Genomic DNA, 27610 nt, shown 5'->3' with positions numbered 1-27610 from the left:
TTTTTTTACAAAGCTTTACTTTAATACATAAATCTATTGTACATGATCAGCTTTAGCTCTTCATAACAGTCAACATGGCTACCTCTCTCTGGATAGGCGCTAATTACATAAAGTGACCGAGCGAACGCATGAAAATGTTTACATTCTTTCATCTGAATATTTGATCTGCTAAACATTCTAAGAAAAAATCACAACTTATGAGTTTTTTTTAACATACATAATGCATGGTTACGGTCATAACTCCAACATAACATGCATTCCAAACCAGATCAGAACAAAATGACTCCTTTTTTATGGAAGTAAACATTGAAAACTACTTCCTCTTTTCTATATAAATAAGTTGTATGCCAGTCTTTACCATTTGTGGCACCAACAAATACATCACATAATGTTGATTAAGAAAGACCAAGTGATGTTTGTACACCAATAATACATTCATCTCCTCCTGTGGTTGCGTGCTGTAAATCATGACATCCTGTGATACGTAACAAACCGGCACCTCGGTGTCTCCTAGATAAACGCGGTTGAAGAAACAGACCGGCCATCTCCGACAGAGGATCCCACACATCGTCTTTACCGCAAACTTGTTTTTGTTTGTCGTTCTTCCAGGAGTTTGGAACAAATGTCCTTTCTGTGGTTTTCTCACAACATTTTACATATTTCTCTTTAGTGGTGATTAAATTAAAATGACCACATTGAGAGAAATAAAGATACATAGTCTTTGGTTACGTTAGAGAAACATATATAATTCCATTTGTTTAGTTGTTTTTTTGGTGTGATTACTGACATGTTTCTATTTCACTACAAAGCAACATTAGTTTTTTTCTCCATTGCTGTGTTTCTATTAGGAAGATTCTTTTGATTTCATTCTTTTTAGGAACATCAGCCAGGTGTTTGGCCTTCAAATGTTCCAATTTAGCAGATTTATCTCATCACTTGAGTCCAGAGTTTCTCTTCAAATTAATTCACCAAACCATCTGAAAAACACTGAACTTCACATTTTCTAAACTCTACTTTATGAGAAAACATAAAAAATTACAAACTTTACATTGACGGCCAACAGTTATCTTTCTTCCTTGCTAATAATTAAAGGAGCATTTGGAGTGTAAAGATACAAAAAGACATAAAATCTGAACATGAGCAAACCGTTTCAAATTGAAACAGAGACAAATAAACACTGAAAGGCAACAGAAAACATTGGCATATTTATACTGGCCATTTCATAATCCTACTCTAAATCAATTTTGCTTTTACTTTAAAGAGATTTATTTACAATAAACTCGGCTGTAAAGTGAAGAGAAGGTGTCACAAAAAGAGCGACGCCTCAGCATTAAAGATACTTCAATGAATGAACTATTGGAGCTAATCTGACCAAACGCTGCACGGCAGCCAGACGGGGTTTCTGTTGACAGATTATTACTACTAAAAACATAGTAGTATATTTCATCTTCTTTTCTCTACGGATGCGTTTTCATCAAACAGAGCATCTTGAAGAAGTAATTTCTACTAATGATGTACTTCAGGCGTCTTATTCCTTTGTTTTCATGCATCATTTGGCAAGTTGAGAAACTGGCTCCAGAAATATTGATACCAGATTCGGTTCTGATAGAAAACATATCGAGTGTCGATGAAAAGTTAGTTTTCTACCTCGGTAAGAATTTGGTGCTGTGTGCTACGTCCTGCTTGATTATTTATTTTAAATTCTATTTATAATTACTCATCGTGCTTTCTGCACCGTTTCTAATATTTGTCCACATGTTTAACTGAGATAGTCCACTTGTTGTTTTCATCAGTCTGACTTCATTCTTTCTTAAACTACTGGAGCTACTGGTGTATTTCAATGAGCTGCACTGGTGCAGAGTTATTGAACTTACATCACAATATTTATGGCTGTGTTAAAAAATTTGTTTTTATTGATTTCAAGCAGCAAATACTAAACCTCAGATCGGTGCATCGCAAGAAGAAACTGTCTAAATTGGCCGTCGTTTCTACGCTAAAAATATCAATATGATATTCATGTGTGTGTGTTATGAATTTCTCCTTTTGAACTGAATTGTTCACACTTTTCTCAGAAACACCTGTACGTCCGCATCACATTTCATTGGATTCTGGAATGCTCCGCTCCGTTCTCGGGTCCTGGGAGTGGCTCGGTTCGGCTCGCTGTGCAGACTGTGGAAACGTTGGTTCCGTAAACTGGGAGCCAGAAGATTTACCGGGAGGTAAAAAAAGAAAAACATTTCCAACTCACCCGTCCGGCTGATTCCAGCAGAGCCGCCGCCTCGGCCCGGCCCGTCTGCTGGACCAGCTTGTAGAAGGCGCCGTCTTGGTTCTGCAGCAGAGCAAAGGGTCGGTCTAATTCCTGGATGATGCCACCGTCAAGAACCTTCAGGTACAATAAAAGTAAAAGTTATTTGTAAAGCTGATTTCAGCAAAATGAAAATTCTAAGTGATTGATATGAGAAAATAAAACTAATAAACAACTGAAACTTTACATTTAGTCGCCATCGTCAAGAAAAGAAACATCAAGTATTTCGGTCAATGTGCCTCTGCAACAAGAACCGCTGAAGGAAACGACATGAAAACCTCCAAAGATGAAATGAAAACAACTTCCTTCTTCACTAAATGTCATATCAGATTTCAGCAATTGGAGATTCACTCCTTTGTTTAGGTTGTATTTACCCAGAATACCCTGCGCTATAGTCCACTTCCTGCTTTTGGAGTGGTGTCTGGTCCACTTGGCAAATGATTTCAAACTGAACCAGAATTCACTTCAACCAAACTGAAAATGACCTCCATAGGAAAACCACAGTTGGATTACACCTTCCTAGATGAACTCCAGCTGGATTCAAGAGGACCAAACGGCCCAGGTGAAACAAAAGAGAGAGAGAGAGAGAGATCTACCAATCAGAAGTCTCACCAGGATCCGGTCGCTGTCTATGACGGTGTTGAGGCGGTGAGCGATGGTGAGAACGGTACATTCCCTGAACTTATCCCGGATGGTTTTCTGAATCAGCTCGTCTGTCCTGCAACAACAAAGATGATCTTATCGGGCCTCCGTGTGTGTGTGTGTGTGCGTGTGTGTGTGTGTGTGTGTGTTTCTCTCCGTGGCGTACCGGGGGTCCACGTTGGCCGTGGCCTCGTCGATGATGAGGATGCGGTTCCTCCTCAGGACGGCCCTGGCCAAACACACCAGCTGCCTCTGACCCGCGCTGAAGTTGGAGCCGGACTCGGCCAGAACCGTCTCCAGCTTTCCCGGCAGTTCCTCGGCTACGGACTTCAGCTGGACCTGAGGGAGACGGGAACGTCGCCGACGGTCGTGATGTGACGCGGTTACTAAAGAAGATGTGGTGAACACTCGCCTCCTCCAGAGCTTTCCACAGCTCCTCGTCAGAGTGCCGGCCGAAGGGATCCAGGTTCTTCCTCAGCGTGTCGGTAAACAACACCGGGTCCTTCAGATCGGAGGGAAAACAAAGACAACAGAACCGTTAATGATCCTCTCTAGTTCTGTGCTGCAAGGCTGAACTAACTGATGCACTGATGTGCAACACAATATCTACTTTAAATCACCCTAAAATTACTCATTTCTTTGTGTCACTATTTGGCACTTTATTTAGTTTTAGATTTACTCAGAGGGAAGAGCTCACAATAATGTCCTAAAGTAAGAGCAGCACAGGTTCAACATATTTCACTCAAGTTACTGTAAAAAATAGACGTCCAATAAATTATTTCACAGTAAAATTGTTTTTTGATACAAACTCTACTCAAGTACTGAGTAGCTGATCAAATGATCAATCATTTAATAATTAAAAATTACATCATCAGAGAAACCGAAATTTAAAGTTACATGTAGATTTTAAGGAAAACCAGCCCAATTTTTTGTGGGAGTAACAACAAATAACTACGTCAGGCAAAGTCATTCTTAGAAAAATCAGTTTCTTTCAATTTAAACCTGATGAAGCTTTAAGAAAAACTAACTGTGTGCGTCTGTGTTTGGTGAATATCTGGTTAAAAGATGTTTAAGGATTGAAAATCCTGATATTTTTATTAAATTGCTCAAGTAAAATTAAAAAGTATTGCTTGTAATTGTAAATGTCACTGTTTGTTTGGTTGAGTTTTTTGGTTAACGTTGTGTTTTTCTGTGTACTTCCTCCCTGTTTAAACCTGAATGTTGTCCAGTTCCACTAAAGTCAAAAATGGCGACAAACAAAAACAGCAACACTGATTTTAAAAAGTTACATTTTAAGTAGCTTAAAGCAGCATTGACAACAATAATTTCCAGAGCAGACTGTAGATAACTCTTGGTGGTAAATCTTTGACCGGCTGAACACACAGCGTGTGTGTTTGGGTCCTGAAGAACCTGGTCCAAAGTCCAACACCAAGCTGCTCCCAGTCAAACTGGTCTCTTTCCCTTCACTACCGGGTTTAAACTGGTTATTGTTTTTCTAACATAATCGCCGGATGAGGTCCGTTTCCAATCACCTGAGGAATGATGGACATCTTCTGGCGCAGGTCGTGGAGGCCAAGGTCAGAGGTCAAAACGCCGTCGATGTAGATTTTCCCCCGAGGTTCTGCCAGGCGGAACAGAGCCGAGATCAGAGAGCTTTTCCCGGCTCCGGTTCTTCCGACGATCCCCAACTGGAACATCATCATTTGGAGAAAGAAACTGGGATTATTGGTTTGATGTAAAATCTATGTGAACTGGAACAAAGATTCTTTATACAAATAAAAACATGGTGCTGGATATGTCTGTATTTTTTCTGAATGGCTGAGAGGTAACAAAAAAAACTATCAACTATTAACTATGAACAATTAAAATAAATCGTCTGATATGAAACGTTTGTGTCGTGAAAAGTTCTTCTGCCCTATTTGTCACTTCGATAAAGAAGAATGAGGCAGTTTCTGGTCAATAACAAAACCTTTTCACTCGGTTTAATTGTAGCGCTGATGTCTTTGAGGACCAGCGGACCGTCTGCGGTGTAGGAGAAGCTGACTGTGTCAAAGGTCACGGCGCCTTCGCTCGGCCAATCGGGAGGAGGACGCTTCTCCGTTTCCCACGGTGCTTCGCTCTCCAGCTCCGTGTACTCCACCGCTCGCTCCACCGACGTCATCTGGAAATATGACAAACGTTTTTAAATCAGTGTCAAAGAATAAAGAACCTGATGAGATATAAAACATCCTGTTTTTAGAAAGCGCAGCTAAAAGGACCGCCGCTCCATCCGTGACTTTTATTTGGTGAACGTCGGATTAAAAAGAGAAAAGAAATAAATGTTTATGCAGGTTTTCCAGATTCACAGTTACATCAGATTTTGACGAATTAAAACAAGTTTGTAGCAAAACAGAAAAACAAAACCTGAACCGACGCAGAGATCATAAAAATGTGATATTTTTAGGAAATATCACACAAACTTCACAGAGAATCTCCAGGAAAAGTTGCCGTCACTCCTCTTTAAACATGTGATAAATACAAAACAAGATCCCTTGGAAAAGTTTTCAAATTGTTTCCCATCACAGTCTAATTGTGAAAAGGATGAAAACCTTGATCCCAGGGTGACGCGTAGCAGTGGCAGCGTCGTGCTCCAGGAATATTTAGAAAAGATTATTCAGATTTTCTACTTCCTTTGGAAAACTGAGTCAAATCTAAGAAAAAATAAATTTTTCAAGATGAGCGACACGATCTCCCGACATCCAATAAAATATGCTGATGGTTGTCGTTTCAATTTGAGAGAATCTGGAAAAGCTTAAGAGACTTGGATTTGTTTTGCGTGTCCTACATTTCCTAAGATTTCTGATCCGGTGTCGCGGTCGGAGCGCAGAGGCTCAGTTGCTCCATCCTGAGAGACTGGAGAGAAACAAGTCTGCAGGTTTAAATACTGGGATGCAAACAGAAAAGGTTTACAATTTACTTTGCTGTGAGATTCTGCAGCAGAAGCTCTTGGGATATTTCATTTTGACTTGATGAACAGCAGTTTGCATCTTAACATTACGTACCATGTTCTCCACCTCTGCACTTTGTCTCACGCTCCACTGAAAGTTTCCCACCAGGGTCACAACGTAGGTCAGAACCAGTCCCACCTGCCCGGCCTCCAGACCTGTGAACAATGACAATTTTCTATTCTCATTGAGTTGTGAAACTCTTACGAATATTTCTTAAAGTATATGTTTTCCAAAGCAGTTACTAAAGTAAATGTAACAAACTCTGGATATGCTTAAGGTTTCAAGCTTTTATTTGGAAGGGAAAACTTCTAGTTTAAGTGTTAAAGGGCAGCTTAGCGACAAAAGACAGGAGACAGGTTTGAACGGAGCGCAACGATTCTAAGAACTGAATCCTGAGAATCGATTCCTCAGATTCAGGTGAGAACCGGTTTGCGATTCCTGTCCTAAACCTCACCGTTTCTGAACAGGATGCAGCCAAACGCCGTGAAAGTGATGAATATGGAAGAAATGCTGTCGAGCCGCAAAGCGAACCATCTGGAAGTCATCAGGAACAGAAACCAGGCCTCTGAAAATTTACAATAAAATCAGATTTACTGACACACGGCAGCAGGTTTACGGGGAAGGCGCCAAGGACCTGAGTGCAGGTCCTGGTAGGAGTCAAAGGTCATCCTCAGCCTCTCCTCGGCTCCGAACGCTCGGATCGTCCACAGACCCTGAAGAGACGACGACAGGTGGGAGAAGACGGGACTGCGAGCTGCAGACATTAAATTAATACCAACACAACTTGTCAATCTTTTACTGTTTTATTGGGATTTGTTCCGGTCGGCGGACGCACTCGTTGACTCGAGTCGCTTGACGTCCCGAGACGTGTGCAGGTAGTAGCGCCTCAAGTAAAGGAAGAAGAGGAGCAGAGGGACGACGGGGACGAGGATGAGAGGGATGACTGAGGCGGCCACCGCCACCACGCCGACGTTCTGCAGAAACAGCTGGGAGAAAAAAAAGAAACCAGACGGTGATGAGAACCGTGGAGGTTTTAAAAAACAAACACATTTAACTAGATTTCACAATTTACCTCCACAATCCTGACTGACTCGTTGACATTTAACTCATTTTGAATAATTTCCTGTGACTCTTACAATATCTTATCTATAAAGTAAATATTTAAATCTCTATTAACTTCATATAAACATATAATTTAAATACATGTTATGAATAAAAAAAATTTCTTCTGGCTTCCCCTGATAGTTTTTTAATTGATTTTTTTGTTTTTATTGATTATTGTAGTACAATAGTTAAGAATAGTTAGTTGCATGACTTTTTGCAAGAAACTTAGATTTGAGGTTTTCATCATAAATTCTCATTTAGGAGAAACAGATGATAAAATATATATTTTTTCTGTTTTAATGTTTTTGTGAAACATTTTAGTGGAAAGTTAAAAATGTTTCCTTTTAGACTGGTTTTCTAAAAAAAGAAAATCCATGACTAAGATTAAAAATACGACATTAATGAAAGTTTTTTGACGTATTCATTAAGTTTTTCACCTGGTAAAAATCCACAAAGGTTATGGGCAGCATGGAGTCCATTTGGCCAATGTCTTTAGAAAACCTGTTGAGAATTCTTCCTAAAGCAAAAGAAAACAAGACACGACGTTTTATCCGTGCAGCATGTGAATATGTCTGTGAAACAACATTACACAACAAAATTACTAAATATTACCTAATATTCTTGTCTAGTTTTTATCTTATTACAGTTTAAATAAGAGAAAATTACCTTACAAGTGAATATTAAGGAATTATTGACTTAATTTAAGTGAATACTTCCTTAATAATGATGGGAAAACATTTCACTGACAGGAATAATTAAATAACCTGCCAGTAGAACTACAACTTTTTATCAAAAAAAAAAAAGCTACCATATTTTCCTGAAAAGTTACTTTGTCTTATTTCAAGTGTAATAAGTTATTTGCACTAAAACTAGAGAAAAATACTTGGTAATGTTTGTTGTTTTTGCAGTGGGAAGGCTCACCGACGGGGTTGATGTCAAAGAAGTGAACGTAAGTGCGAAGGACGGCGTTGAACATGTTGTTGTGAAGATTCTGGGCCGATTTCACCAAACCGTGGAAGATTAGTAAACTCCGGACAAACCCAAAGACCACGGCGGCCGTGGTGAGACCTGCGGCGAGCTGAGCGTGAGTCTGATGCCGTGGTTACACGCGCAGACGGTGAGGCTCACCTGAGTAGACGCCGAGGTAAAAGGCGAGGTGAAACTCGGCGTCTGCGGGCGTGGCGTTGACGCCGTTTCTGATGCCGACGACGGGAGCCGAGCTGTTGAAGACGTCGGCTCTCGCCCTGGGAGACACGCGGAACAGAAAGATCAAAAACACGCCCCACAGCGGCTAGCGGCACAAACATTACGGTGACGCTCACCAGTAAACCAGCCACCAGTCCTGCAGGATGTAAGCAACCTGTGGAACATCAACAAGTTCATCAGGAAATTATTACAATTATGTTACTGTCATTCTATCTATTATTCTTGGTGCGTTTTATTAAGTATTAAAAATAAATTAAAAGATGAAAATGATTAATTAAATTCCTTCTTTAAATGAGCAAAGGATCCATCTGCTGCTAAATGAATACATCAAACGTCAACATGTGAAAAGCTCGACCCATTCTGCTTCACTTACCGATACGCTGTACGGATGATCTAGTGATTGTTTTCTGGATTAACCCATTTTTAAATGCTAAAGTGTAGAAGATGATTAGGGCGACTGAAAAATAAACAATTGTAATGTTTTTCCTCATAATGAATTTATTACCCTCATAATTGACTTTTTTTCTTACAAATTTATACTTTTTTCCTCCTTTCCCAATTTTCTCCTCATAATTCAGAATTTTTCCCTCAGATTTCCTCATAATTATTACTTTTGTGCCCTAATAATTCAGACTTTTTCCTGATCATTTTGAATTTTTTCCTTAATTCTATATTTTTTCCTCAGCTTTCTGACATGTTTCTCAGAATTCAGATTTTTTTTCACAGAAATCTGATGTTTATCTCATAATTCTGCATTTAAAGTAAGAATCCAGAGGAAAAAGTGTGACTTATTTATTTTTAGTGACCCTAATCCTTTTCTGTAAAAAAGATGGAGATTTTATTTATTTATTACACATAATTTGATCCAGGTGAAGCTAAAACTATGTCACTTGAGTTCTGGGTAAAAGATATTTACATATAAACCTTTTTATTTTTATGTGAAATACTAAATGTTTTGTCTTAATCACAGCTCTGACTGTGTTGCTCTTTCGGTGAATTTATCTTTCTGGAGTCTGTACTCTCCAGTTAATGATTAACCAATTACTACATTTGTTGACAATTATTCCAATAATTGATTTATCGTTCCAGTCCTACTTGTCTTGTTCACAAATTAACCGTATTTTGCCACATGACTAATTTATTCCTCAAGTCTTCACTCCAAATCTCCAGGTTTCCTCCATGTTTTATGTCAAAACTCCAAGCTTACATATCCATAATTAGAACCATAAAATCTAAACAGTGAATTTTTCACCAATACTGTAGTTCAACAGGAATCAAGTTTAGCATCGCTATGACGACACAAACCTCTGCTACGACACTGATGACAACAATAAGCAGCAGAACCAGCGAGTTGCAGCCGGCAGTGAAGTACTTGAGGTAAATGTGGCTGTTGACGTTTCCTTCTGCTCGACTCTCCTCCGCGAGCGTTGGAGCCGCTTCCGCCTGCACGACGACGCACAACACTTTCAAAATGCAACCATGAATTAGAACTGAAGGAAGTTCACTCTTCTACACATGAATACAAGTAATAACAAAATTGTTCAAGGGAAATAAGATATATTTTCATTTCTAGTTCTTGGATGCCCCGCCCATTGATGTCGCCCTGGGTAAGTGCCCATATCAAAAACTGTGACTGTATTCATGTTTTTAATAAAACGTTTTATTGTCTCAAACCAAACATGTCTGAAGATTCTGTTTCCCAGGAATGTTTAAAGGAAGTTATTTTGGAAACTCCTCATCCGGCCTAGCGACCGTCGTAATTTGTGGAAGTGAAATTTCAACCTCGCACACACAGACGCGTACGAGGCACCAAATTATCTTGTGTTTCGGTGATAAAACACAGGAAAGCTGGAAAATGTTCACCTTTTGTTGCTTTCTGCTGTCATCTATCGCTGTCGTTCGTCGCTGTTACCAAGGTAACCCACCGAGGCTTTTAGGTCAAAGATTAATCTGTGCTATGTCATATTAACGCTGATTAATCACATGTGTTAAAGTGTCGATAATCCAAAGTTACATGAAAAACATTTTTTCCTTATACAATCATCAAACTGTAATTTTTTTAAATATACCCACAGGAGGTTGGTCAGAGTAGCTGGTGTCCGCTGGCAGGAGGCTGCTGTGGGAGCTGTGGGAGGAGTTGGTCCACTGACTGTGCAGAGACAGTTTATCAGAGTTCTGCTCCTCGTCTTTCCTCAGCAGTGAAACCACGTCCAGGCCGGAGCGCTGCAGCTCCTCGTAGCTCCCCTGGCCCGTGATGCGACCCTGCAGGGAAGGAAGCCGACACAACCGGCTCGTTTCTTTTTGACCCTTGAATCGTTTCCATCCAGATGTTTCACGCTTTCTTTTGAAACCTGTGCTACGCGCCACAGCGAAGGGAAAAGAAACAGTTGAAGAACAACTCAAAACCACTTCTTTTCTCCCGCTCTCTGTGTCGGCTGTGCTACACAAAGACTCGTTGCCATAGCAACTGAAACAGCGACACCAAAAAACACTCAAATATTTCCCACACAAACAACAAAACATTCAGTCTGTTACAGTTTCATGTTTATAGGCTTTATGTTTAATGTGTGATTATTAATAAGCAGCTAATCTGGCACAGTGGTGCTCCACTGATGATCTGTCACAGTTTTTATTTTGTGACTAAACCACAACAACCAATTTCACATAAAATCTACATGCTAAGGTTGACAAAGTCAAGCCAGCATAAATAAACTGCTTCTCACTCCCTCCCTATTTTTTTTTCTTACTTAAAACTTTTTCCTGACCTTGTCATCTAGTTTTCATAGCGTTCACAATTAGTAGCAAAGCTCTGCGTCCCTTTTTCCTTTTATATGTTTATACATTTACGATTTAGGGTGTTATGTTGACAACGTAACGGCTAAAACCAATGCTAGTGATCGTCAGCGAGCAACTTTTTGCCCTCCAGCAGGAAGTTGGGTGCATGACGTCACACTGAAACGGATCTATACAAAAAGAGAGCAGTGGTTTCACCATTCTTACCTCCCTGAGGACCAGAATCTTGTCTGCGGCCTTCAGATACTGCAGCTGGTGCGTTACCAGGACACGACATTTGTTTTGCAGCAGCCCGCAGATGCACCTGCCCGTCGACAGCCAACCGATTAACAGTGATTTAGAGAAATGAACCAAGGTGTATTTATTTCACCCTGAAGGGGCGAAGGAGCGTGGCAGCCAGAAACAAACACAGACAAGTCATAATCCGGCCCTCCGGCATTTCCTGTTACTCTGCTGCAACAAGTCAACATAAAAAAAGCTAAAACTCGGCTATAAAACCACAAAAATGCTTTTTAATACAGAAAAATCAAACATCTAGGAATTATTTACTAATAGCTGTCAACTACTGTTCATTTTGATTTTTAATAACCTATTTCTTACATAAGAAAATTGTAAAACATTTATGATTGATGAATAAAAGAGAAAGTTTCACTCACTGTTCAAAAAGATGCTTTCCAACTTCTGTATCTACGGCACTTAAAGGGTCGTCCAGCAGGTAGATGTCTGCGTCCTGATACACGGCCCTGAAACAAACATTTTGCTTTAATTACTCCATCATGTCAGCTTACATTTAGTGCAAATATATAAAAATATCAACAAATATTTGAATCAGAAGGATTTAAAGAGAAAGTATCCATGAAATGTCCAGACTTCCTATCAGGAAATGAGGCAATTTGTGGTTTCTGTGTGAAACTAAATGCAACATAAAAATGTCTCGTCTGATATGGTTTCTTTTTCTTTATGAAGCTTGATGATGTCAGCGACTGTCTCCACACCTGGCCAGGTTAAGCCGAGCTTTCTGTCCTCCGCTCAGAGTGGCTCCTCTGTCCCCGATCAGAGTCAGATCTCCGTCAGGAAAAAGCTCCAGATCCTAAAAAGCAACAAGATTTTAAAAAATAAAAAGGTTTGAGCTGTAAGACGGCCAAAAATCTGTATTACAGTTCTGTTCAGATAGAAATAACCGTCTAGAGAAGCTACCTGTTGACTAAACAAAAGAAATTCATAGAATAATCAATACATTCTTACATACTTCACATCTATGGTATTGTTCAAATAAAACCCTGTTACTCTCATGCAAACATGTGAACACGTCTCACCTTCTTCAGAGCGCAGGCGCGCAGGACTTTCTCGTACTTCTTCGGGTTCAGCTCTCTCCCAAACAGGATGTTGCTGCGCACGGTTCCGGGGAAAACCCAGGGCTGCTGCGAGGCGTAGGCCAGCTGACCTTTGACCGTCAGCGCGCCCGTGTCGCGCGGCAGCTCTCCCAGGATGGCACTCAGCAACGAAGACTGAGTGAGGAAGAAAAAGTTAGAAACAGGAAGGCGGAAAAGTTTGACCAAATAACTCTGGGTCAGGGGTCGGCAACCTTTTCTACTCAAAGAGCCATTTGGGACCGCCTCCCAATAAAAAGAAAGCACTTGGAGCCACAACCCATTTTGACGTCATATATATAAAACCTATATGCTATGTACAAAAATCGATACTATGTTGCGTTTATGAAATCAACAAACTGCTTCAGAGAACACAAAATTTTATTTCTGCATGTAACAAAACGCATTTTGCACTTTGTTGATGCTCAATTTCAAACAAAATACCTTCTGTCTATTTGGGTCTTTGTATTTAAGAAATAAAAATTGAAACTTACCCAACCCGCTCTGAAGGAAAAATAGAAACAGAATGTAGTCACCTGTCCTCTTATTCAGGAGATAAAAATCAAAACTTATCCAAATATTATCCACCGGCACTGAACAAACCAAGCAAACCAAAAAATGAGTCTGCTTCTGTGTCCCGTCACCTGTCCTCCTGAATTAAAAAAGTGACTCCTGCTCGCTTCAGCCTTTCGCATCAGCTCCGAAACTGCCTTTTTTCTCTCCTCTCCCTCGGGATATTTTTAGCAAAGACAGAGTGTTTGTTCTCGAAATGTCTTTCAACATTTGACTTCTTGTTGTTTGCCAGTCTGTCGCCACATATTAAGCAGAAGGTGAACCAGTTTCATCAGCGGTGAAAGCAAAATGATCTGTCCACGTAGCATTAAATGTTCTGTCATCTAAAGAATGTTTCCTTTTCTTGGATTTATTCATGATGTATCTTCCAGGCAAGGATCAAAATAAATCAATAAATCAGTGCACTAAAAAAATGCGGTCTGCCAGACATGTGGGGTTCGCCAGGAATGCCACATCGGCGGACATGACGTATATTTTGGTTGCTAAAAATGTTCAAAACTTTTTGTTTTAATGTTACAAGTTTACCATAATCTTCAGATTTAGAAATTTATTTTTAAATGATTTAATTTTAATAAAATATTCTATTTCCCAAAGTCACTGGGAGCCACAACAGGAGGAAGAAAGAGCCTCATGTGGCCCCGGAGCCATTGGTTGCCGACCCCTGCTCTGGGGTGTTTAAACTTTTTGTCACATGGGCCAAAAATCTTTTAATTGCATTTGGGGGCCAAACAAAACCTGTCCAATCGTCTGACCTCTGACCTCCCCGTTACTGACCTTTCCAGCCCCTACGGGTCCAATCACAGCTAAAAGTTGATGCGGTTTCACCGAGAGAGAAATGTTCTGCAGAGACGGAGAGTCCAAAGTCTGGAAAAACCAACAACAAAAGATGAAATTCTTCCCTCCAAACATTTTCTAAAAGCTTTAAATCCCTGTGGAAGATTTTCCAACCTTGTCCCAGTAGCAGCTCAGCTTCTCCATCGCCACGGCGCTGTCCTTCATTTCCTCCAGGTGCAGTTCAAAGGTTCTTCTCTCGACTTCTTGTAACGTGAGGAAATTCTGGAAGGAAGTTAATAAACAGAAGATTTTCACCAATAACAAAACGCAGCAGACATTTTCTCCTCCAGTCTTTTATTCCCGCTTCTTAAGTTACAAAAATCCCCACCGAAACCAGAAGCTGTCTTGGTTTTTGTTGTGCAGGACGTTTAGTTTTAAGCCTGGAACGATAATCAATCATACTGGACAATAAATTGTCCCAGAAGTTATTATGACAAAAGATAATATTGTTGTTTTGAGACCATTTTCAAGTAATATATTAAGAAACTTTAAATTCTAAAGAATGTTTTAACACTGGAACTGGAAAAGATTTCAAATATGCAAAATAAATAAACAAGACAGCAAATAAAATGAATTATAAAGTTTCTGTAAACAATTTTTTCCTTCATAAAACATGTTAAGGTGGAACCAAAACAGCAGACTGAAAACTTTTATCATCCAGTTTTTGGTAGAAAAAGAGAAAAACAGTAAATCGTGCAAATGGAAATGACTGAGTTTGTTTTAAATTATTGAGAGAAGTTTCTAACTAAAGTACAAACCAATTCTTTGCTTTTTACAGCTTTAAACATTTTCTTGCGAGCGAGCCAACTTCCTGATGTGTATCAATATGTAAATAAAATGTTTGTTTTACCAAACTTGATTGGATGGAAGTCTTTGCGTTCAGAAACGCCTAATTTCTTTGTGCAGATATATGAAACAAATCTGATGTTCCACTAAATCCAATCATGTGACTGCAGAAGCCAATGAAGTCCAGACGGGTCATCGGCATGTTCAAGCTTTGTGACGGGATTTGTGTAGGCCACCAGGAGAATTTAAAGGGACGGACCGGGTCGGCAACAAAACACGGCTTGGCCTGTTGGCTTTTAACAAAGTTGCATTGTTGTAAAGGGGTCCAAAAAAATACGACCACCAGCCTGAACTGTTAATACAAAGCAAGACGGATCTCTGCTCACATCGACTGCGCCGTCTTTTGACCCCGATACCCGAATGTTGAGTCTTAAAAGTATCTTTTTTTTTTAAAGATATTATGTCACAGACACGTCTGGTTTGCAACTGCTTCCAGTTCTTAGTAGAGATGAAAATAATGTTAATTAATTTGCACTGTTAAATTTATCTTAGTGATCAGAAATTAACCTTAACTGCCTAAATCGATTTGCAAATCCATTAATATCCATTAATGTGGATGGCACAAGCTATTGCACCCAAAACAGACATAAATGAAGGTATTTCATCTGAAAATATGCTAATTTTAGCATGACTGGGTATAAAATCGATCACTAGATGGCTGGAATAGTGTTTTTAATCCTTGGTATGTGTAGAATATGCATCAATCAGCATTAAGGGGATATAAACGATCCAAGCTGCTCAAATCCTGAATGAACAGATTTTTAGATGTTTTTACCAACCTACTGGTGTATTTAACCACTAAATAAAATGTTTGAATCCATTTTGTAGTAAAGTTGAAGATTACCTTAATCCTATGAACGCTCACAATGGTTTCTGACATCTTTTCGATGGCGAGAGGGAAGAACAGCGTGACGGTGAGCTTTATGGTGCCGTAGAGCGACACGGTGACAAACACGCTGCTGGCGGTGATGGCGTTGCCCAGCAGAGCGTAGGCGGCGAACGTCACGAAAACCGTGATCTTGCTACTGGCGAAGAAGGAAGCCATGTTGAGTCCTCGCAGGTAGGAGCTCTTCAAAACCTGGCGGATTTCTTTCCTGGAAATATTGGACAGAACGCCGCGAGTGAAGGCTGGAAAACTCAGCTGGTAGATACCAGAAGTTAAAGTGAAATCAACTAAACAAATAACAATCTGACGTGATTCTGCAGGCTTCAGTTTTCAGCTTTACCCAAGGCTGTTTCTCAGAAATAAGATCAGGACCAAATCCTGCACATTTCAAATATAAATCTGCTGTAAAGCACAAATCTAAGGACAGATTTATTCTCCTTCCCTGGAGCTTTAAAGAAAACCGAGCCTCCTATCTAAAACGGATCATATCTGGTCTGTAGAGAGAGAGAGCTTTTGATGAGATAAACTTACATCCATTAATGCCAAAAATGAGCATTTATGACTTTATTATGAGGGCATGATTTGGTTGGTTGTCATCATATTTGTAACATCTAGAAACTGATTTTTTTTCTCATTTGCTCAGGAGAAAGTCTCTAAATCCAGTTTTCTGAAAAAACTTCCAGCTAAAATTTGATCAATAATCGCTCAAATAAGTTATAATATCCTAATTAAAGAGTTTAAATATCAATACAGATTTATTTTCAAGTTTTCCACTTCCATCAACTCTGGTTGAGACTCCTGAGGATAAATGGAAACAATTTGTTGTTGCAGAAGCTTCTTTACTCTATTGAATCTCGAGCTACTGAAAGAAACTGAGGATTTCCTCCAGCAACGTCTGAGAAGATCTAAAGGGTGAAGGAAAATGAAACAACACAGAGGAACATTCAGGATTCCTCACGTACTTTTACTCCCAGTAAACACACAAAGTGAAATTCCTCTCAAGTATTAATCATTCCTTTAAAAGACATTAGTATTGTTTCTAAGTGGCACCTTCACAAGAGTTTTATGTGTTACAGCAGATTAAATCGCATTCAGATACAATGAAAATAAGGAATTTTAGTTTTGTGCAAGAATTTCACAGGTTCAAAGGTCAGAGGAGATGTAAAAGTTCAAATGTCAGCAGCAACCGTGGAGGATTCACATCATCTGAGTTTCATAAAACGAGTTTTTCTGTTAATTAGTAATTAATGTTGGAGTCAATGAGTTCAAGAGGTCAAAGTTGAGGCTCTATCTAAAAGATTCAGGGGATGATTAGAAAAAACTAGAGCAACAAACATCTTAACTACAGATTAAATCAATTATTCCAATATTGAAACATGTAGCTATATTCATTTATTCTGATCACCTTCCTAAAACAATGGCCGAAATCTTTTTCTTTTTGCCAAAAGTGATTTATGATAAAAATAATAAATAACTTTTTTTTAGGTGACAACGTTGAATCTTTCATTTAAGATATTTAACTCACGCTGTTGATTAGTTATATCTTAAAATACATATTACAAAAAATTCAAGTCAGAACTCCTTTTAATGTCATTGTGCAAGAATAAAGCACAAAATAATAAAAAATAGCTTTTCTCAAAGAGTCACAGAACAACTGGGATGTTAAGAATAAAAAATTAACAATTAAAAAACAATTAAATAAATACATAAATAAAGACCTGGTTTTAGATGTGAACAGCTCTTGGGTAGAAATTGTTTTTTGTCTTTAAACTCCAGTGAAAAACATGAACATATTAAAATCGTTCTGGACTAAAACATTGCTTCGTAACACTAAAGCTCGTCTTGTTTCACTATAATCCAATTTATTGAATTTGTTTTTATTAGAAAATCTACATAAAAACATTTCTAACCATTCAAATCAATGTTTACGTGTGAAGAGGTAAAAGGAGGAGATAATTTTTTAATTCCACACTGAAAACAGTTAAAGTAACTTCTACGAAAGCCGCTCCGTTCACCGTGAAATCGATTTTTACCGTCGGACTTCAGTGACGAGAGCCGACAGCGGTTTCTCCCAGGCGTACATCTTGACTATCCTGATGCCAGACACCACTTCGTTCATGATGCGGATCCGGCTGTCGGTGAGGACGGCCGTCTTGCTCCTGCGGAAACGCGAAGCTCTTCAGGTTCCTCAGGAAGAAAATGCTTCTATTTCAAATGTGAAAAAAATAAAACTTCCCAAGATGCTTCTTTGGTGTTTGCAGGAATCCGGTTCAGTCCCAACATGCATTATTATGACTCATTATTATGCAGCGACGACCAATTAAACAGTAAAACAAAATAGTTTCACAACATTTGAATGGGAATAACCTCAAAAGCGAGTTTGTCCACGTTAATGCCAGGATTTAACACGGCATAACAAAAATGGAGAGAAAGAAAACATTAGAAAGCTTCACATTAAAGGATTTCACAAAAACTATGTTGAGTTTGTAGTTTCTTTTATATATGCTGCTTTTCAGGCCCAGAAAAATATTTGTTATTCCTACAATTATTACTATTTGCAGTTGTTTTTTCTTATTTCCTGAAATAATAGAAAATTTCTTAAAAATATTAATATTAAAATTGTCGTTCTTTCCTTTAAACCATTAAATACAAATTTTTTGAGTTGATATTTCTAGAATCAGTTTTTTAAGGGAATTGTAGCTTTTTTGCGGCTCCAGAGAAATAATATTTGTCAGAACTGAAAGTGAAAATGGCTCTCAGGGTTTTAATGGTTAAAGCTAATCTTGATTTTACAAACATCACATTTTAACTTTAAAACGTGTGTGTGGCGTACGTTTGTATCCGGTTCACATTTGCAAAAACCCCAATAAGATGTCAAAAGGTTTTCAGTTGTAATGTGACAGAAAGGAGGTTGAATAATTTAGTAAAGTGACTGAAAATCAAAGTTATTAATGAGTTAAAACTAAAAGGAAAATGAAAAGTGAAACTGACAAAACATTTTCATTAACTGAAATAAAAGCGGTAATTAATTTACTGACGTGAAATGGATTCTTCTTCTCCACACAAGCAGTTTATGTCAGCTGTCCGCAAATTACGGCCCTCAAAAGATGGCTGTTCAACAATAACTGAAGGATTATTTTCAAAATGTTATCTTCTGTTGAGCATTCATAACCAAATTGATATAAACACAGGGTTTCCCCGAGTGTATTATAAGCCTGGCGGGCCACCAGGCTTTACTTGTGCCCCCACCAGGCTAAGCATTGCTTATGTATCCAAGTTTCTTTTTAAATGCTTTCATTTTTCAGACTTTATTGTTGGTGTTCAGATATTATTCTTCCAAAAAAAACAAATTATCAAGTGATATTTTCAAATTTCCTGTCAACTTTAAACATTTTTTAACTCAAAAACACGACAGGCTGCTGGATGAATGACCGCCCTAGCGCCCAACCACCGTGGAAACCTTGAGACATAATCACAGCTGAATTCTGCACTTAAAAATGAACCAAAGCATGAAAAAACTAAAACACACTGTAAAAAATGAAACTAACTGAATTATACAAAAATGTTATAACAAAATAAAAGTAAACTAAAAACCCTAGACTATTAAAATCACATTTTAAAGGTATGAAGAGTGAGTGTTTCTGTTTCTCACCTGAAGATGCCAAACAGTTTTCCGAACCACGTCTGAACCGGCATCATGAGGGCGATGGCGGCCACGCCGGCCAGACAGGAAGGGCCGATTTCAGACCACAGGAAAACGATGATGACCAGCGCCTGGAGCGGTCCAACCCACAGGTAGTGCAGGTTCAGTATAATCTACAGGGACGGACAACACCAGTGAGCGAAAACATGAATTCACATTGGACCGCTTAGCTTAGCATTAGCTTACCTCGTCAAAGCGGTTTACGTCATTAGAAAGAAGGTTGACGATTTGCCCGGTGGTTGTTCGTCCCATCGAGTCGCTGCTGAGACGCAGAGCCTGGTGAGAGAAATTTTACTGTCAGGTGACGGAAACTGGACCAATTTAATCCACGATTTCTGTTGCAGATCGTCCGAATATTTCACTGACCTTCTGGTAGATCACGTGACACATGGCCACTCGAATCCTCATGCCAATTCGGAGAACCTGATAGTAGTAAAGATGTTGGAGGATCGTCAGCGCGAAGGTGGAGATGGACATGGCAGCAGCAACGCCGTACGCCGTGTGAAGACCAGCAGCATCGTCTGGGTTATAGTTCTCAAAATACTCAATTATTTTCCGCAGAAGAAGAGGTTGGACGACCTTAATGGCTTCCTTTAAGAGAAAGAAAGAAGCTGTTAGTTTTTAATTAAACATGCAACCTTTTGAAGCTAAAATGGGAAAACATTTAAATGTTAAAAGAAAGAATTTATGATAATATTCCAATTTATTTACACTGGAATATTAACCCTATTTACACAAAATAAATAGGATTTTATCTGTTTCGCTGAACGCATCAGAAGCGTAGCTGTGAAATGGTTCAAATTTGGAGATTAACTCTAGACACATTTGTTCTCACAGCCTTGTATCTATAAAAATTTATCCACTTAATGAAATAAACATTTATTTAAAAGATTACTCCATTTCTGGTTCTTGAGTACCAACATTGGATTCACCTTTTGTTCATCAATTGGCTCCTTTACCTCCTTTAGATTAAATGTTGGTCAACCACATCTTTAATTCAGGTGTGTTGATGCAGTGACGGATCCAGAAGTTTTAAGAAAATATAATTGTGCAATTATATTGTCGTACAATATAAGCCTTGTACGACAATATATATATATATATATATATATATTTTTTTTTAAAAAGGTTTTTTGATAAAAAGCTTTGGTGCCAGATGTAAGAAGCCATTTTGACTTGAATCTTGCTTTCTAACTTATTATCATTTAAAAGCTGTTGTCTGTATTTACCCAGCTGATCTTAGTCTGAGAATAAAGTTGGTTTTATGATCTTAAACATGTAAGTGTGATAACTTGTTTTTAAAGCTTAGAACCCAACAATACATGAGAATTTAATTTAGCAACCGTATCCAACTAAAATAAATAAATCCGTTTCTGATAACACTTTTTAAATTCAATCTGTGATTTAGGACACAAAATATAATTTATGGTGTAAATATAAATCCAGAAGTGATTTAATTATTAATAAAATATAAATAACTTCCAGAACATACCAGTGAGAATACATACAGTCCAGCCAGAGCGTAAGATTTCCCATAAGCCTTAGCGAGAACTCGGGTCAGTTTTGGATCCCGGAGTTCCTTTCTCGCACTTCTTACTTCTTGGGTCCAAATTCTAGGAGAAAACAAATGGATTAACATTTTATTAAAACAAATAAGTCTCCAACAAAAGCCTTTCATGTTTACATAGAGTGAATAAATGTGAGTTTATTTGCTGACTCAGCGTCCAGTTTTAAGTCCTGAGGTAAATGCAGCAACAGTGAAACTGGTAAATCTTTACTCAGAGCAGGTCAAACATTAACATACCAGGATCTAATTAGACAACATTTCAAATCTCTTCTTCAAGATGGCAATAGAAGATAGAAATATGTTTTATTGTCTCACAAACGGGAAATTCAGGAAATAATTATTTTTACATTATTATATCTTTCTGATTGGCTGTCAGTTAAATTTATTAATCTGTTTTGATTGTTCAGCCAGAAAAAAAAAGTTTTCTGAATGAGTACATCTCAACTTTATCATTCACACAAGCTAAAGGGCTTAAATATCATCTAATGATCTTTATCATGTAAAGCACTTTGAACTTCCTTGTTGCTAAAATGTGCTAAACTAGACTGGAGATTCACCTCAAGAACAAACAAACTCCATATCACCAGTCTTATCAGATCATATTTGTAACTTCGCTCCATTACCTGTCTTGGCTTTTACATATTGTCAAAAATAAGTTAAATTTCTCCCAATATGGTTTACAGAGACGTTAATAGAGGTGCTAACCAGTTTTCATATCACCAAGATAAGACCTGTTCCTTAGGTTAGCTTGTTTTCAGTTATCTTTGGACTTAACCAGGCTACCCAACGTTGGTGATGTTGTCAAGAACTGGATCTACAAGACAAACGAGAGCTCACTCATCTGTCAAAATGTAAAAACGGCTGTCGGACATAAAAATGTAAATGTAGGAATGTAAAGGTAAGAACCAACAATTGCCAAGACTCATTCATCCCATTTTTTTCCAAAGCAGAATAGCTGACTAATCCAAACATCTTGTGGTCTTTCAGAGTATGTGAACTTGTGTCTTCTCCTATAAACAAATAATTGTTCTGGTTTTCTTTCTTCAAAGGTTTTTGTAAATGAAGCTTGAAATGTTTGATGCGACATTAGTTGTTGAGTGTTTGGAGGTTTTCCTGAGCAGTGCAGATTCTCACCTTAGGGCTTAATTAATGCATTAAGCAATAGAGCTAATCTTTAGCTCGACTTGCAGTCCAAAGTCTGACAGAACATCAAGCAGTAGAAATGCAGCTCACTGTTGATGCCTGCATGGATCCCCAATGTTTTTGTCAGAGGTGCAACTCTTGACCAAACCCAGACAAGAAAACGAGGCAAAGAAGTTGGTGTGCTAATTTCACAGCACACAAAATTATTAAATCCTTTTGAACTTTCACATTTCCTCAAGTAAAATAAATAAACTTCAATGCATTTTATCAGCACAAAAATAATGATGATGCAACAGTAAAAGGGCACATATTTGTTAAAATATCCTCTAATTATCTTAAACATAGAGCTGGACGCAATAAGTATTAATAGATAATACATAACTCTCACAGAGCGCTAAGCTAGGTTGGTTTAGTCAACTACCTCGCTCACTCTTTGGTTACCTAGCAACCCATTAATTCTTTGGTTACCTAGCAACAACCTGTTAAGTAACTTGCGCAGCAGCACTTTAAGGTTTTGCTACTGTGCCTAATAACTGCTTAACGTTGTGGAGTGAAAACAGGAAAGGTCAGGCCACCAGTATGGCTTCGTTTAAGCTGTTTAAAACAAAAAAAACAATCGATAATAACTATTGATCGACTCTTAATCGACTATTTGTTCTCGCTTTGCCTCCTCAGATAAAGGATGTAACAGAACTCTGCAAGTTGCTCAGAGCTTGAGCTAATATTTATAAGCTAATCCTGTTTAAACGTCTTATCTTTCTCCCTGACCTGTTATGAGGCCATTTGTTCTCTCAAAAAATAACTAAGGTGTTACCAGAAATAGGCCTTCAATTGCAACCAGTCAACTATTCTGCTTATTCCCTATATTTAGGCCAAATGGACGGATTTTAATGAGCAAAAATACTAGTGCTTTACTTTAAACTGATACAATAAACTGCTTCTTATTCATGTCACATGGCGGATAAATGATTCATCTCACAGGGCATGACAACAGTAGAGTTTAACAGACTCTTATTATAGAAATAGTGCTTCAGGAAGCATGACCACAGAGATCAGATCTAGTTAAGAAGGAGAAATCTTTACGCAGCTCATCTCTTCTCCTGAACAAGCTGCCAATAACAATCCTAAAACTCGGATTGGAAATGAGAGATTTGACTTTCTGTGTCGCAACAAAAACATTTCCAGGGAAAACGTACGCCGCAATCAAAGCTACGCGTGGTTCAATCCGTTACGTCCACCAGGCTCGTTTGGTGGGGTAACATTAAAGGAAACCACACAAAGATTTTCTGATTAAACGAAAATTTAATTTATTAAATTATACTAAAGAAATAAAGCCTGAAAAGAGAATTACTTGAAATGAGAAACCAAAATAAATTAATGCAAAACCCATAGCCAACCAGAAATAAGCAAATGCAAAACAAACCTAACAAAACTCAACCATAAGATACAAACCAAACCAAACGGGGTTCTGAGGAGGGAGAGGGGAAAAGCCTCCAGTCTGTTGCAGCATGGCAGCTTTTAAAGCAGCAGAGCAACAATCAGGGAAAAACATAACACCTGCAGAAGGCCTGGATCCAGAACCCTACAAGGAAACAAGGGCAGAGACCCACTGCAGCCGTAACAAATCAAACACAGTTGTGTGTTATACTGGGAGGGTGACGTATATTTCAGTTACTGGGTTTTGTTCAGAATAAAGATAAAAACAAAATAAATTAAAACCCATCAAGAAAAAGGATTTTATTATCCCTAAACAAGAGTAGATAAACTTTCAGAGCCACAGGACGGTTTGAAGAGCGAAACTAATCCAGATTAAACCTGTCTGGATCGTCCAGATCAGGTGGAAACTCAGCTTCCATTTTGGACCCACCCATAAATCTCCGCACGTTTTGAACCGACTCGGTGGTTTAGATTCATTAGTGAAGTAACCGGGTCTGCGTACCTCTGCAGATCTTCTCCCAGGTTTTCGGAGCGATCCTCTGGCAGAACGTCGTACATGTCGTTCTCGTTGAGTCGCTGCTTGTGACCGCGGCGCATCAGCGGCGTCAACCAACTGAACCAGAACCACAAAGAGTCCAAATCAACCCAGCAACACCGAAACCACCACAGCTGTTTATACATCTGCAACTAACCGCTATACTAGCTACCAATTATTCTGACTATTTATCTTAATTCTGCAGATTTTTCATTTAACCTCTTATGTTTTTGTAATACAGTATTAACAATATCCTAAAAAAGGCAAATAAACAAATTCCTCCTTTTAAATAAAAAATAAACATTTTTATTGCCTAAAATGCGATAAAAACTTGAATTGTGCCACTTTTTTGTAGTTTCGGCTCAATTACAGATCAGAATTTTTTTTTTTTGTCATTTTACTCCAGTTAATTAAATTACTAAATTAGTTGACTGTTATTCCAATAATCTACAAACATGGAGACGCAGCATTCAGCTTCTACATACCACAAATCTGGAACAAAGTTCCATAAAACTGCAAAACTGCTGAAACACAGAGTTCCTTTAACTCAGAGCTGCCTTTCACTGACAATAAATGGAAGATTGACCAACATATTTGATGTTTATTGTAGATTTTAATGACCTTATTTGACAAAATGTTACGTTTGTTATTGTTTTTCCACAATGGCTGCCTGTGTGATGTTTTTATTTTTATGTCTTCATGATGTAAAGCACTTTGAAGTGCCATGTTGCTGAAATATGAGCTACAAATAAACTTGAATGACTTAATCACTTCATCCCAATTAATCTGACAAATTGTTTCAGATGTAGTTTTTATGGATCCTGAGAGGCAAACTCAACTTATGAGTTTCCCCAGTTTACATCCAACCCAGAAACCAGAGGGAAACTTATAAGTGTCTAAACTTTGATCAAATTAAATCGATAAGTTGTTGACTTTAAGCTCAAGCAAACTTGGGATATGCAGCAAAAACAATAACTGAATGCAAGCTTTTAAAAAATATTAATCTAAGAAACGAAGCCAAAACAAACATCTAAACTAAGTCAAATAGTAACTATGAGACCAGTAGAGTAAAATGAAAGAGGCTCAAAAACACATAAAGGGACAAAATATAGTTTTTCCTGCACGAGTTTTTAAAAATTACTCTTTAGAAAAGTAGAGGACATTTATAACGTAAATAAAGTTATTTAAGAGACTTTTTTCTTTTTAAATCAAATTTAACATCATCTTAGCCTGATATTACAATTTACCAAAATATACTCAGAAAAAAATGCACAAAAAGTATTGCCATTTTTTCATTTGATCAAATTAAATACAGATTTAAAAGTCAATAATCTCTTACAAAGATCCGTCATGTACAGACATGACTGTTCAGCGCAGCTGTCAGTCCTACAGTCTTGTTTTCATTTTGAATATTTTTAGCGGCGGCCTGAGAAAATGTCTGCAGTTATTCACAAAGTTTTAATGCAGAACCAAAACTGATCAGCACCGATCCACGGTTCGTTTGCAGTAATACTAACATCTAAACATTTCCTGGCTGCAGTAACGCGCCGCGCTGCTTCTCTTACCAGAGGAAGAGTTTGGAGAAGAGGCTGGCGGTGGCCAGCGGGTTCCTCCTGCCTCCTTTCTCCGGGTTCTCCATGCTCGGACTGTCATCGGCTCAGCAGGCTGCGCTAATGTCCGGCCCTGGAGCAAATCGCTGACAGGACAGGCAGGCGGGGACTCTGCGCAGCTGCAGCTGCGCCTTCGCAGTCAGCTGGTGCGCAAATGGCGCAGGAAAGCTGGAAGGGAAAGTGAGATTAGCTTCACTGTCGGTTGTCTTTCTGTAGCGAACTATGGATTCTGGGTTCGTGTTTACATATTTCTTATCACGTGACCCGAGTCCAGCCAATGATTGCGGTCGTGAAAATCACATGAAAAACGCTTCACCGCGTTTGAGTTTTTAAAATTCAGGCTCAGAAAAGGAATATTTTACACAGATAGCGCAGCAAAACAATGTAGCACTACGTCAACATATTTTAATTCAAGTAAAAAAATAACCATCTAAAAGTATTTGGTAGAAAGTCTACTCAAGTACTCTGATTAAACTGTCATTTAATATATAATTATGTAACCAGACAGACAGAAATATAAAGTTAGGAGGAAATTTGGTATTTCAAGGACTGTCATGTTGTGTTGAACTCTCCGAACCCACATGCAAAGATACTGTCAGGGGATCAGATTAAAGATTTATTTAAATGGCGTGTAATGCAGGAGCCTGGCCGGGCCGGGCCGGGCGTGTCCGCGATTAGCGGGATTCGGGTGGTCAGCCCGGCAGGGTGAGCGGATCAGCGTGATCAGGGTGATCAGGGTGATCAGGGTGGGCGTAACTCGTCAGGGAGCGCAGCGGAGTGGGAGCCGAGGGGTTTCACCGAATCCTCAGACGGAACTGCAAACCCCGGAGTGTGCAGACAACAGGAGCCTAGGAATCACAGAAAGGTACAGGACAGGTAAGCGGCGAAACAGACTGGATGTCTTTCTAGAGATCTCAGAACCAGATGCACCACAAAGGCGACAACACGAAGTGCCGGGAATCTGCTCCAATTACGCTCCCGCTGATGATCCACAGGTGCGCCGAAACACACCTGTGGAGTGGGTGTGTGTGTGTGTACGCCATCGAGCTCTCGAACGCCACCTAGAAGGAAACCAGAGGAACTGCCGAAGCCGCAGATCCTGACAAGGACAAAAATAACAATAATTTATAGCAGTAACAAAATTAAACAAAAGACGTTCCAAATGTTTACGTTTTGTTGGCAGTTGTTGCTGAAACTACAAATAAATTTGATTGATTGATTGATTGACTGATACTGCATCAATGAAACAAAAATGCTTTAAAAATGCATAAAGGTGCAACTGAAACAAGCTAATCAATGTTATGACTTTTGATTTTAGGTTTCCAATATCCAAATGGGATCAAAGCTTCTTTTAGCAAATATGACTGCGGTCTAAACAAGAAGCATCTAAACAATCACTCACAATTACAACACACAAGGAGAGCCACAAAAAAATAGATTTTTGCCATTCTGAGATTTGAAAAAGTCAATTGAGAAAATAAATATAGGTGCAATCTTAAAAATGCTATTTGTCTCTCTTTCCTTTTCAGAACACTAACAGCCGTGCTACAAATCTGGTATTTCAATAATCGTAGTTTTAATTTTCTTCTTATTTTACATTAAAATCAGGAAACAGAAAATATGTTTTACACCTTAAGGCTGATGTATTTAGAACAATAATTAACTTTACATCATTGGCAGTAACCAAAAGGTTCTTGGACTAAAACACATATTGTACAGGCAGAGCTAATTTATGTGTAGATTAGATTATCATTCTTTTTACCAGAACACCAGCTGACCAAACGTGCTAGAGACACCACCGGGGTTGCTAGGTGACTGGCTAGGGTCTGCTGGGGTTGCTGGGAAGCTAGTACTTTTTCATGAATATTAAGGAATTATTTACTTCAAACAAACTCCTATATTTTGCAGAAAAGTTACTTGTGAGTTAGTTTTGTTTTATTTTAAGTGTAAAAAGTGAAAAATCTCTTGTTAGCAGGAGTTTTGTCCTGTTAACATCAATATAACCACTTGACATCGCAAATGCGAATTGAGATTATTTAACATTTGTCTTGGGGGTTTCTGTAAATGTA

General features: G+C 38.6%; 1 protein-coding gene across 1 annotated transcript; it reads right to left on the bottom strand.

Annotated features, from left to right (window-relative positions):
• LOC102236109 (multidrug resistance-associated protein 4-like) lies at positions 1-25828 on the bottom strand. Its single transcript, XM_023329327.1, has 31 exons — positions 25497-25828; positions 23899-24009; positions 20742-20862; positions 19616-19840; positions 19436-19525; positions 19199-19362; positions 17580-17705; positions 15505-15754; positions 13929-14036; positions 13755-13844; positions 12354-12545; positions 12033-12127; positions 11694-11780; positions 11245-11341; positions 10318-10506; positions 9550-9687; positions 8361-8398; positions 8167-8282; positions 7960-8106; positions 7476-7555; positions 6770-6920; positions 6569-6688; positions 6389-6499; positions 5989-6089; positions 4917-5108; positions 4480-4635; positions 3360-3449; positions 3114-3286; positions 2918-3023; positions 2249-2383; positions 1-2169 (listed from the first exon to the last, which is right to left on the bottom strand). Exons 1-31 carry the CDS (start codon positions 25568-25570, stop codon positions 2092-2094), a joined length of 3951 nt encoding a protein of 1316 aa, XP_023185095.1. The 5' UTR covers positions 25571-25828; the 3' UTR covers positions 1-2091.
• Between the last annotated feature and the right edge of the window lie 1782 nt (positions 25829-27610).

Source organism: Xiphophorus maculatus, chromosome 24, assembly GCF_002775205.1.
Source record: "Xiphophorus maculatus strain JP 163 A chromosome 24, X_maculatus-5.0-male, whole genome shotgun sequence".
In the NCBI taxonomy this organism is placed as follows: Eukaryota; Metazoa; Chordata; class Actinopteri; order Cyprinodontiformes; family Poeciliidae; genus Xiphophorus; species Xiphophorus maculatus.
This window is presented reverse-complemented; position numbering and strand designations above follow the sequence as displayed.